The sequence below is a fragment of the Tyto alba genome, unplaced genomic scaffold (assembly GCF_018691265.1).
Source record: "Tyto alba isolate M040663 unplaced genomic scaffold, T.alba_DEE_v4.0 Super-Scaffold_3, whole genome shotgun sequence".
NCBI classification, from domain to species: Eukaryota; Metazoa; Chordata; class Aves; order Strigiformes; family Tytonidae; genus Tyto; species Tyto alba.
Window position 1 is genome coordinate 6031024 of NW_024881304.1, and position 13514 is coordinate 6044537.

Here is a 13514-nt window from a genome sequence, read left to right on the forward strand (position 1 = left end):
TACTAGTATGACAGACAACTAGAATAGCAGCTAAAAATGACCTGATCAAACCTTGCTACATCATGTGAGGTAAAACACTGTGTCTCTATATCAATTAAAAGTTCTCCTTAACTTGAGTAGAGCCAGGAATTCAAGCACCACATTTCTCTTACCCAAATTAACTTTTGGGTTGAGTTTGGGCAGCACCCTAACATATTTATAAGTAATTCAACTAGCCCTTTCATCTAATTCATAATTACAAACATCTGTGGGAGAGAGACAGGCCTATTTCTCAGATGAGATCAAGCTAGCAGGCCCAATTTTTAATGTGAAAGTCATAGGTCAGATGCACATGAATTCTGTGCACATTTGGGTACTTGAGGGCAGGAGCATTGATCTTCTGTAAGGAAGGAATTCACTGTTGCAATTTCTTGTTGAATAGCTCACACTTCAGAGAAATTATACTCACTTGGCTTCATCCAAATGACTGGCATCATATCAAAGAGCACTTTGGGATATTGCTCAGCTAATATTCCCCTGGTGAGAGAAAGCAACAAAGTCATTATCTGTAGATTGGTGTTAAACCAAAGAGTGGTTTTGTGTGTGTTTTTTGGTTGTTGCTCGTTTGTTTTTTATTTTTTTATTTTCTTTACCATTTTCCATGCATGAAAGAGTATTTAATTTACTGTGTTACTTCAATAATATGAAAAGTATCACTTAAAATATTTAAAGAAATCTTGTTTGAGCACCCAAGAAAGCTTTCCAGAACCACAGTAAAACACTTTGTTACTGACTTGGTCCTGTCCCAGCGAGCTCCATCTAAAAATAATCCATGGATATAAACACCATCTTCTGGTGCAGTATCAGCAGTATCCTGAGGAATAACCTACAAGAAATAAGTGTTCCATGTTATTAAACACTCATAGCTGTTTGATTTTTGAGGTATTATGCCAATAGCCAATTTTTGGAAGATAATCCAAAATGAGAATAATATATTAATATATTGAGAATATATAAACTGGGAATAATATATTAATACCTTCCTTTCAGTACTACTTTTACACAAATATAAAGATAGGAGATTTCTGTGGGTTTGTTAATTACCTTTATTATAGATTATAAAATAAGGCTTTAATCACACATGTACTCTATAGGCTGTTTTCTTGAGTGGAGGTCCAGGTCCAATGATAGAACTACTTTTAATACACCTCTTTTACAGATGTTATTTAACATGCCTACCTTACCAAAGAATTAAATGTATGTCTTCAAATTGCAGCGAGTTAGTTGCAAAATGAATCTTCACTTCAGGATTTTCTGACTACATCTCATTGCAACACCAGGACTCAGATTAATAAAATATGCATTTACAATTCATCTCTACCTGAAATTCATATCCCAGAAGGTCAATAGGGATCCTGTGCTTCCTGGCATAGTTTTGCATAGCTCCAGTTAGGAAAGCTTGAGTAAAATAGAATCCCGACAGCCAGAAAACCGTGGGCTTCCCTAATTCATACCAATCCTGGAAAGAAAAAAACGACACATTTAATGGTAAGAAAGAGGCAAGTCCCATATTGCTTGACTGTTTTCTACATAACTGTACTGAGAAAATCTAAGCAAAATATATCACTCTTTTCCCAATGCTCCTATAATGGAAAGAACAAATTATATGAAAAAGTAGATTAAACAATTGGTAGTACTACCTCTTGTACCTTACCTGTAAAAATTTCAGCCTTTCTAGAAAATCTAGAATATAGCTCCCTAATGGTTTTAGACTTGGGTATGAACGTTTCGCCCAACTCTCAGGAACTCTTCCAATAAGTAGACTGCCACACAGAGCCTCCAGTTCATCATCCATAACGACCAATCCTTTAATGGCTTTCTTCAGGTTAATTAGTGTAATACGAATAGTTTGGATTAAACTAGAATTAAAAAATAAAACAAAATTTTCACGTTTTACACGATTTGTAAAACACGACATCCTCACTGGAAAAAAAGAAAAAAAAAAAAAGGATTTATAGGACTTGTATAGCTGCCATATAACGTAATTAGCCACATATATAAAGCCATGGATTTGTGCATTTGTGGTGATTTATTTAAGACTAGAAAGAGTTGAATAAATTAGTTTATTATCTCTGATACACTCTGTATTGTTTGATAAGAGGATAAATTTGGAACTCCAAAGGTACACACGGTATACTAGATGAAGGAAAAAGGTTTAGATTACAAAAGAAGAGGTGGGTTGGGTTTTCAACAAAGGAAAACTTGGAGACTGAAGGCCAGAGAGCATTATCAAAAGTTTGGGAGAAAATGAAGTAGGAGATGTGAAGAGACAAATGGAAAAGAAGGAGGAAAGAGAAGAAAGGAAGAATGGAGGAGTAGGAAAAGAAAGAAAATTAGGAAACCAAGTCAAAAGAGAGACTGGGGATCCAAAGAGAAGAATAAAAGTGATTACAGGTTTGTAATCCTAGGAGAGTAATTGTGAAAATAAGGTATAAGAAGAAAGGCATCAAGAAAGAGGGAAAAAAGGATAAATTTTAAACCAGAAGCGTATGACACAATAAAGAAATAAGCAGAAATATTTCCAACTATCAAGGAAAAGGTTTCACAAACTATACCTGTGCATGTATTACAGTTTCTAGCCCCTTTACCCTACAGCTCAGAAGTATGAAAACAATAAAATATGATCGAAGATAAAGATGGTGAAAGAGAAAGTGAAGTTAAAAAAAACCCAACATAATAATATTGTTCACATTCTCTTTTCCAAGTGCCTCCTCAGACACCCTTCTTCTATCATGTATTTTTCCCTTTCAGTTTATTTTGCCACTAGATCATTTTTCCTGACATCTATCCTACATTTTGATTTTCCACAAGGAGTAATGGTGCTTGGATTGCAGATATCACTGCAGACAATTAGAAGGAAATAAAACAAATAAATAAAATACTTCACACAATGTAGGGTTTACAGTGTATGATTTGCAGGAAAACTCTTTCTGCAAGTGGAATTACTTTAATAAAATGTAACACTCTTACTTGTTAAATCTTTCCATTTCTTGCACCAACACAGTGTTCATACTTTCTTCATATCTCACAGGATATTTACTCAGGCAATCTTCAATGTCAAAATCACTTGGAAGCTGTAAATGACAACATATTTGGAAATCATTCCATATATCACTGTGCTTCAGCATTACATTACAAGTATGCAGATGTGAAAAGCTGCAAAGATACCTTTAAACTTCCTGATAAGTATTTTAACAATACAGTATTTAGTAGTTTAATACAGTATTTAGTAGCTCAATCCAAATAAAAATGATGGTGTTTTTAAAGTAATGTTCATCTTTTAAAAACTTTCAACCAGAATATGGCTGCGGTCTGTTACAGCCAGCCACTTAAGTTCTTACTTTCATATTGCACTAAAGTCCTCCCAGGAGGTTCTTCCTCCAACCTGAAATCAATTTGACACTAAAGATTCTAGTTAAAGAATTTCTGCTTTGTAAAAAGATAAATTGGAGTCATTGGTATAATAAAATACCTTGCTGAGGATATCATCTGCAATTTCATAAAGAGTGCTGTCACCACCTCCAGAAGTTCCCTGAGTGCCGCCTCCTTGTGTTAAGAGCAGAGATTCAAAGAGGATCTTAGTTTGCTGAAGGTCTTTTGAAATATCCACATTTTCATGCAAACCAAATACCTCTGGATGCTGACTAAAGGGAAGACTCTAGGACAAAACAAAAAATAAACATATGCGTGAGATAAAGCAGCATGCTAGGGATCAGATTCAAGGCTTCTTTAAGAAGCTGAGTGAAAAACTACCACTGACTTCAATGGAAGGTAGATAAGGACCTTAGTGGTAGGTATTTGCAGATAGTATTACTGGTGATAGAGCCATCACCTCACTTATAAAAAGTCATTTCCAAGGAATTCTTGATTACCTATGCTAGGTCCTTCTATCTACATACTGATTCCATCTCCCTCTAAGAAACATTCTAGATCATAGCAAGGATACAAGGGTGTTAGGCAAGAAGCCAAGCACACACAGTTTACTGTGCTGCAAACCCACCTTTATAGCTCAGGGAAATCTTTAAGGATTGCTTTGTTAGTGTATCGTCATAACACTTCAAAATCTTGCTGCTAATGTTTACCTTAATAAACTCAATGTAGTCCTCATATGCACCTTTTGGTGGAGCACAGTAGTTGCCACTGGGAGAAAAAGTGTAATGAGGATTTTCAATTATATCTGGATTATAGAAGTCTTCCAACATCGTCAGCAGTAAACGTCTGTCCCAGTCATCTGTCACTCGACCTCCATAATTGCACTCACCAGTTAGGTAAGACAAAGCTTCAAAAGGAACGTGGCTATATTCATTTATGAATAACTGGAACAGAAGACATCAGTAATCTAGAGATCTGAAATATCTGCAGAGCAACAGTGACACCTACAGACTAAAGGGTTGGAAGCTATACTGCATGCAGAACTGCAGTTTATGGAGTTTTCTCCCCAAGTGTTGGAAATTCAAATTCTGAAAACTTTTTTTCAGGTAAAAATTGCTCTTTAAAATGAAGAGGAGTTAGTAGTAAAAGCCTCTTATGAATATCCAAATTGGTAAGTCATCCAAGTCATTCTTGAATTATTTAAAATAGATAGTTTCTCCAGTCTAAACTTTCAAGATGGACACTTTTCTGTGTGATGAAAAAAGGTGCATTTCACATAATTTTTCTTCCAATCTTTAGAACCCTCTGATCTCTTCCATTAACTTCTTGATAACTTTTCCAACTGTCCAGACTCAACTTTTGTAATTCACAGGTTTGGCTCTCCTGACTTTTCTACACAGGGACTGAAGAAGACTCAAGGTCAAGCAGTTTTCAGTATTTCATTTTAGGGAAGGATTATAGTCTTAGGCTCTGTTTAACTAACAGTATATATGTTAAAAAAAAAAAATATTCCTCCTCCTAACCGCAAAATCCACCACAGTAAGTGACTGTCACTAACATGGTATTACTTAAAGCACAGTGAGCTAACATGACAATTGTAACTCTCATTATATTCCGTATGTCTATATGAATCTAAATCTCATTAGGAACAATTTTTAATTTTATTTCATTTGTAATTTTGAAAACATTTATCATATGATTGACATTCCTTGCCTTTGTAGCTGAACTGAAGTAATGAAAATCTATGAACATTTGATGTAACTTAAGTTTATTGCTCCTTTTCACTATGCTTTGCTATGCTTTGTGAGATCAGAGTTAAAGGTAGGAATAGCTTGTTTTACCTGCAACTGCCTGATGCTTATTCGCAAGTCTGATTCATTAAATCCATAGGGTATATTCCAACCAAGAGGCCCAAATTTTCTTCTCTCCTGAACAAGAGCATGGAAAAAACAAACTCCAAAGAGCAGTTTCTCCCATACCTTTGAGGAAAACAAAACAAAAAACTATTATTAACTAGCCTATGTACTCATGCTAGTCTGTAACTTGTATAGAGAACACACCATTTGATTACCACTCTCTGCCTAGAATACTAACACAGTAAACTATTAAATATGCTGTGGTTATCTGACTTGGGAACATAGTTGTCATATATACAAGAACATTTAGCTAGTTCCTCAAGTACCATTACACATGATTTTCCTCTTCTTCCACGTAAGGGGCAGCTAACTTCATAAGAATTCTAATAGCACCAGATATTTATTTTTAAGGCTCATCAGACAAACATAAAATACAGATGCATTATTTAATACAAGTCCTTAGATGCACCCACTTATGCCTATGTATACTGATTACCATACTCATATCTCTGAGTAATCCCCCTGTTTTTTCACTTCCTTCACAAGCAATGACTAGCTAAGTGGTTCATCACTTATCAGCAAGGCATACTGGCACTGCAGTACTGCTCCCCGTTAGCAAGGAAAGATCTTAGTGCTTACCATCTCACTAATGATAGGCCTGCCCTACTATTAAATGTTCAGAGTTTACGTACCTTGTATAATATGTGTATGTAATATGTATGTAATTTAATAAAGCTTAAGAAACCATTTTAAATATTGCTACATGAAATTACCTGGCAGAGTAATTGCCAACTAATCATCTTTATCATTGCAAAACCTAAACTCACAACCGTAGTAAAAATTTTAGCTTATAATATTCACTGGGCAGAGATCAGTATATCTGTGGATAAAAAAAAAAAAAAACAAAACAAAAACAACTATCAAGAGATAGGCACATTACCAGCTCCTTTTCAGGGCATCCAGAGAAAAATGCAGGATCAGAAATAGGATCAGAAAGAAATGACTGCAGTAAGTTTAACCGGAGACCAGTAGGAGGTTCATTTGTCATCTTCACTCCATTCTGCAAAATGGTTACTGGAAACTACAAATAAAAAATAGCAAAACTGCATTCAGAAAGTGTGGAATAGATGCTATATTGTTGTAGCAACGTATTATTACTCTGTGTTTGTTATATAAACAATTATATGTAACAGATTACATTTTAAACATCAACAGCCTTTAAAAAAAATTCTCAAAGGCATCCAGAAAGTAAAGCCTTGCTATAAAGAACAACTCTATATTGTAAAATGTTTTCTTGGTATTCAACACCTTATAAATAAAATGCAAAATTAAATTTTTGAATTTATGTGAATCAAAACCTCAGTGACAGTCAAAAAAATCTCTTAATTATTATATGCTGGCAAAATGCAGTTCCAATCAGTAGTACACAAAATATTTTGGTATTGTGATGTGTGATACTACGAAGGAAGCTTGATAGCGCTATGTTTAGAATTACTTTTTTTTAATTATATTTCCTAAAAATGTCATCAACTTCTCCTTTCCCCAAATGCAGAATGTTTGACCACGCATGTACCTTTGGTGAAGGGTAACTAGTAAGCCAAAGTCTGAAGACTGGATGACATTTTTCACTGTTAAACTCTTCACATATTTTCTCCAGCATTGGCATCCAGGAGACAGATAAATGACAATTTTGTAAACAAACCCAGCTTCCTTCTTCCATTCCTTTTCGAATCATTTTTGTAGCTATAGGTCCTTGTCCTTGTCCTAATGAGATGGATTGAAATCGATTTCCAACCATCTCTTTGTCATTTGCCAATTTCAGGAGGCCTTTAACAGAAAGGATAAGATTTTAGCATTTTTTTCATTAAAAAGAAGTTATGTCAGGAAAAAAAAAAAGGGTTTATTACTATTTTCTTAAAATGTACATACAACAAGATGGTATATCTTTGATGTAGAGCATAAGATTTTTTCAGCTTAAAATACCATTCCCATTTTTTAGGGAGCGCAGAATTTTACCAGTGTGACATGATGCACTCTAATCTACTCGCCCAAAGTGCAAAATCATCCTCATTGTGTATTGAAGGGGAATTTCAGGTCTCTAATCTGAAAAGTTTACTACGCTTTTGTTTCCTCTTTCTGTGTATACTTACTAGACATGGGATCTGCTCCTGGAGACAGCACAAATATTAAAGGGATTGTAGAATTTGAATCTAAGTAACTTTTTGTTAGATCAAAAGGTGGTGGCTCTACAAATTTCTTCCCCAGTTTATCGGTTACAAATGTTGTTATAGCTGGACCAATCTGGCAAAAAAAGTAAATACTAACCGTTAACATAAATTAAACATAACTGCATATTGACAGCATCTTTTGTGTACCATATATTAGTTAAATTCCTGAGCCTACAGACACCTCTCTGATTTGCACAGTTTTGAGACTAGTCTTGCAGAATGTTCAGAAGCAAAGGTTTCACTTCCTGTTGACAAAACCTTTTCTTTTTTTTTTCTTACAAGAGGAATAATAATGCTTTTAGAAAATAAAAAATAACATACTCATATAAATAATATTAAATTACATTAAGACTTTAATTCAGGCTTTCCCTGATGTGAAGGACCTTACTTTGCTTCTTAGTAAGTATTAATGGAATTATTTTTAATTAATTCTAAGGAGAAATTGAAGTATGTATTTTAAATCCTAAAACTGATTGTTCCTGAAGTACATACAATACAAATTGCTAAGTGCACCAAAGGCAGAATGTATTAAAAATTTGCCTTGGCTGTTCAAACCAACACATTTCATCTTTTTGTCTTGAAATCCTTTGTATGAAAGCACACGGTACTAGATACTCTGTGTATTTGTTCAGGCCAATATAACCTACTCTCAAGTATGTTGGGTACACCAGCAAGCAGACTAAAATATGAACAAGCACGTGAAGGAAACTAGAACAATGATCATAGTCTGAAATATGCATTAAATCATGTCAGGCAAAAGATCTTAGCTGATGCTTGTGGTGTTTGTATTGCTCAATTGAAACGTAAGAATAGCATTTATTTTCTTAATACAATGTGATGAAGAACAGATTAGTTACTTTAACAACTAGTGCAAACTATGCTACAAGACATGGAACAATCTACAAATGCTTGATAACAGATCATTTTACCTTGTCTGGTCTTAAGCACCGAAGAATTATTATCTTTTGTAATTCATTTAATGTATTATTCAACTGTTCTGGTAATGGGAAGCTTTGAGGCTCTTTGCTGTCATAGACTTTTTGCCATTCACCTGTATTTTCAGAGATGTGACTCCTAGAGAAAAAAAGGACTTAAAATTACTGTAAAAACCTGGGGTCTGTTTTTTGATGTTCATCAAAAGCCAATTACATTCTATTGTCATGTAAACCACTGCACAGCTACATCAGCAAATAATCCTGCAGTTCAGCTTCTCCATGCTGAAGAGTGTAAAACTCTTTTCCCACCATGCTGTTGCAGACATATAAGACTCCACCTGAAAGGTTCTGACTCGACAGTAAGTTCTGCCTATTCCTCCAGCCAACACTGCTTGGACCTTCATAGGTGTAGGTGAATTTTCTGCCTCTCATATATCAGGAAAACTCTACTCTAACTGAAGAAAATTACCATGAAATACAACCAGGAATTTTTTTTTTTCCTTCACACAACATGCAGAGTATGTCCTCTCCAACAGGACAACCCTCAGACTATTTAAAAGCTGGATCATCATCCACATTGCTACTAAACCTCCAAGGGGGTAGAAACACAAACCACCCCCAAACAATTTCTTCTAACAGACCAGTGTTTCTGCAGTCAGGTCCAAATCCTCCAAATATTTGTGCTCTGTCAGTTATTTATATGCAAGACTTGTACAGCCATGCTGGCTCCAGAATTTAGGGTGAAATTTTATTTAAATCCAAGGTGAAATTCTTCTGATTTCAGAAGATTAGATTTTACCAGAAAAATTAATCTCCCAGCACTGCAGTGGAATTTTGCTACAGATACTTCCTTTGGCCTCCACTGACCTTGAAATACTGTTTCTCTACCATGGAGACATTCCAAAAGAAAAGTCTCTTTAGGGAATGCCTCAGATAAATTAGGAAAATAGTTCAATTGAGTAATACTGTAATTAGCCAACTGACTCTTTGACTTAAGTGAAGCAAACCTAATGATGAAAAAAGTGGCTGATTTCACCACATTGGCATTCTTGCACTGGCTTGGAAAGTGTGTAGGAAATACTCCTTTCAGCACATGCTTTGGTCAAAACCAATTCAGGCTAAATCACTTCAACATTTTACTATACCTCAGACCTTTCAAGGCCGGGATTTCACTTGCACGACATAACTCATCCCAGCTCTTATCTGGTAGCCAAGATGGATCTGGATTCTTGTACTTATTCTTGAGACCCACGCCCCCAGTTAGTAAGAACATAAACTCTTGGTGTTCTATTTCATTTTTAGCCCTATATTTAAAAAAAAAAAAGATGGATAATATTTAGTTATTGAGATACAATTTTGCATAGTATAAAGAGTTGTTTAAAATTACTTACATTTCACTGCCACTTAGTAATACTTCTACTGCAGTAACAGCTGAGATCAGATCTCAGTAATCTATATAGTTAAAAAAGTGTATGGTAAAAATGACTGACTAAGACTACAGTAAGAGCTTCAAGAGGTAAATGGTATATATATCTGCTTACTTAAAAAAAAAAAAAAAAAGTGCAATTATTCCTGATTTTTAAAGGTTTTATAGAAAAGAATGGATTCGGGGAATACAGTAGCCTTACAAAGTGGCCCAAAAACAATGGTTCATACACAGATGTGTACACAGTGTAATTAAATAAGTATGCACATTATGGCTGACATCGTGTTATTGGGAACTTCTCTTTCCTTTCACAATGTATTCACAGAAAATCACAAAAAAAACAGGAAGACTACACTAAAAACCCAGTCGAAGAGAGAAGACTGCAGCTGAGATTTCATGAGGTATGCAAAAGGATAAAAGAGAAAGAAGAGAGAAAATGGAAGACAAAGACAAAAGCATAGAAGTTGCAGGCATGGCACATTACTGTCTTACATTTGTTTCTAAAATCGTTCTTGACATAGGATGCTATGTAGTACTACCCAGGCCCTTTAGAGGGAGTCAAAGAGGTATCACTGACAAACTGATTTTAATAAGCATAGGAACACTCTTTTCATAACATGTCCAAAGGCTATACATAGTAGCAATACATGCACTCATATACTCTTTCACTTGCAAATATTATCAGTTCTAGAAAACCCCAAACATTCATGATCTTATACCAAAGACTATATTATCAATATGCACAAGAACATGTTCTCATCAATACCTTTTTCCATTATAAGAAAATATCTAGTTTCTTTTATTAAGAGACTTCATAAAAATAAGCTTACATGAGAAGATTACAACATAGCAAAAATGAGAAGAGCAGCTTGTCCTTTTCAAACAGTGAACGACACACATTGCAATACAAATTGTATGTAAAGTGGTCATTCAGATATCGAAGTCGCTTCTCCAAAATTTTGGATTTGTTACTGAAAAGAAGAGAGAAAACGAGACTTCAAATTGAGTAACTTAGGCAAATCAGTTAAGAAATCTAAATCTACTTAGGGTAGCAGAGGAATTACATTAGGCCCACATGCTCTGCAACGGACTTAGATGCCCATTTCACCAAAATTTCAATTATACTTGATGTTTTACAGTTCTTTTAAAAGTCCCAAGCAAAATAATGAGCTGAAATCACTTTGCTAATTAGGCAGTGGCACTCATAGTGTTCACAATGAAGCCTGGTTCAGAATCAGATTTCACCCTTTCTGTAAGTCACATTCTAAAAATATTTAAAGTATATGCTTATAGTTCATTGTTTGCTCAAACAGTAACTAAAAAGAACATTTACTTAATTAACAAATCATGTTTTCTTTCAAAAAGTTGCATTCGCAAGAGGGAAGAGGTAAGTGATTTCAAAATGGAAGGAACTGTTCATAAGAAGAGCATGAAAACACCTTATTTTACACCAGAAAGAGTGTATTTACCTGTCATTAATAGAGTTGATGAAGAGGTTAACAAACCAACTAAGGGAGTACTGGTACATGGGATCAATGTTTGCCAAGTCTGCAATGCTAAAGAACAGCACTGATGAATGCTTTGCAACAGGTCGATAACCTTCTCGAGATTCGGCTATTTTAAGTTCCGTTTTCTCTGCAATCTAAATATGAATAGTAGTTGATAAAGAAAAGCTTTAAATATTCTCTTTTGTACAAAAATATTAATACTTAATAACATTATTAAAATACTTCTGTACAACACTGCATAATGCCAGAGTAAGACAACTTTTATGTTCCAAAATGCACAATCACAGTAGGTGATAACTACAGTAAGTAAAATAAGCACCTGCCCTTAACATAGTACTGTCTGATCTATTCACCTATACTACATGATGCAATAGTCAAAACAAAGGAGGCACAACAGTTTCGATGCATCATTTAGCATCAATAGTATCAATCTTCATCTCTGCAATATTAAAAAGCATGGGCAATTTAAGACCGGTTATATATTTATTCTACTGTAAATCAGCTTTATGCAAAACAATACCTTGAATACAAAAGGGTTTTTTGAAATTTGACCATCAGACATATTCTGAGATTATATTTGATAGGCATTAACAAACAGCAGGAAGGCCAACATGAGCTTAAAGAAAACACTACTGTTGGATTTCTGTTAAGGCTATAGTAATTAAAAAAAAAAATTATGCTCTTACTAATGTTGTTTAGTTCTCACTGATTCAGCTGGTATTTTATGCAAAAAGCATGACAAAAGAATCTGGGCTTGCGTACCTACACTGGCCACTCAGATTATTAATATCTCCCTGAATATTTTCATTGTTTTAAAAAATTAGTTCCTTCCTTTATCTTAACATGTTACCTTAATTTCAGAATTTGTTAGTTTTCACTCAGTCCTTATAGATAGATAGAAATTCTTTAAAATACTTTTAATTAAAGACTGAATAAACCATCAGTGAAGATTCGAGAATGGATTCAACTTTATTTTTCTTCACATTTCACAAGTACAGAATTTCCTCCTTGTGTTTTGCATGTAATTAGGATTCCTTCTACCATCTGCAAATTGTAACATTTAATTTCTATGTATTGTTAAGGGGAACACATATGCACACTCCTTACCTGCTGTTTTTTTGTGATCTCATTAGCCATCATTTTAGCAGAATCCAAGACCTCAATAGCAGTCTCATCTTCCAGAATATTTCCTTCAGATGAATGTAAGGTTTCTAAAATTTTCTTCTCAATTTCTTTTAGATGCTTTTTATTGGCTGCAGACTGAAGGATGAGAGCATTTCTTTCCTCTTCTAATTCTGGTCTAATGAAAAAAACACATACAACAAAACCAGTCTTCCACTAACTGTAAAGGAAGTCCATGAAGATGACTCCCTCTTCCTACAATAAATATTTGTGAATGTTCTCTTCAGTTTACAGGTTGTTACTGTTCAGTAAATAAATACTGTTATAATCCTGTCATAAATACTGTTTATTAATAATGTCATAAATACTGTTTATAATCCTGAGTATAGACTTCTTTGAATAACTTCAATTCAGTATTTGGAGATGATGGTCTAAACTTCAACATTTTAGCATTTTGAACATCTCTGCTGTCTGAAAAAACACCATGTGATATGTGGAGTAAGTTTACTGCTGGAAACACGTTTTGAGTAAACAGAGTTTAGCCCAATTGCAAACAGAATTTATCCCAATTGCAGACATTTCTGTGCAACCCAGAAACTACTTCTCTTTATCTCTGTCAGGGTTCAGATAAGACCCATAAACAATCTCAGACGTACTATACATTTATTTCATATGAAATTAAAATTAAATCCCCATAGTTCTGCATCCTTGTTTGGCAGCTCAGTCAAGTTGCAAAAATCACAACAATAATTTAAACTTCAAATAATATTTAGAGAGTGTTCTAACATTCAAGGAATAATTCATGAGAAAATTGCCAGGAAAAAACAACATCCGCTATTTTAATTAATTTGGGGATACTCACCCCATAGTAAATATGAAAATCTGCTTCCCTAACAAAGTTTTTAGATATGACAACTGGGAAACAACATTTTTTTTTTTTAAGGCTGTTACTATGCAACACTTACACTATGTAACATTCATTTTTCTTTACAATAAATTAATCTCTAATTTCCTGGGAATTATGCCAT

At 34.3% G+C, this 13514-nt stretch overlaps 1 protein-coding gene across 1 annotated transcript in view; it reads right to left on the reverse strand.

Moving 5' to 3' along the window:
* Positions 1-13514, reverse strand: part of DNAH12 (dynein axonemal heavy chain 12) — a 74412-nt gene that overhangs the window by 2506 nt on the left and 58392 nt on the right. Inside the window, exons 59-74 of the mRNA XM_032984353.2 lie at positions 12472-12664; positions 11326-11498; positions 10687-10827; positions 9576-9734; positions 8425-8569; positions 7418-7568; positions 6841-7094; positions 6208-6348; positions 5253-5390; positions 4122-4355; positions 3512-3697; positions 3010-3113; positions 1694-1898; positions 1361-1498; positions 774-865; positions 449-516 (exon numbers count right to left, since the gene is read on the reverse strand). Of these exons, the coding sequence (XP_032840244.2) occupies positions 449-516; positions 774-865; positions 1361-1498; positions 1694-1898; positions 3010-3113; positions 3512-3697; positions 4122-4355; positions 5253-5390; positions 6208-6348; positions 6841-7094; positions 7418-7568; positions 8425-8569; positions 9576-9734; positions 10687-10827; positions 11326-11498; positions 12472-12664 (2522 nt within the window). The remainder of the gene's footprint in view (positions 1-448; positions 517-773; positions 866-1360; positions 1499-1693; positions 1899-3009; positions 3114-3511; positions 3698-4121; positions 4356-5252; positions 5391-6207; positions 6349-6840; positions 7095-7417; positions 7569-8424; positions 8570-9575; positions 9735-10686; positions 10828-11325; positions 11499-12471; positions 12665-13514) is intronic.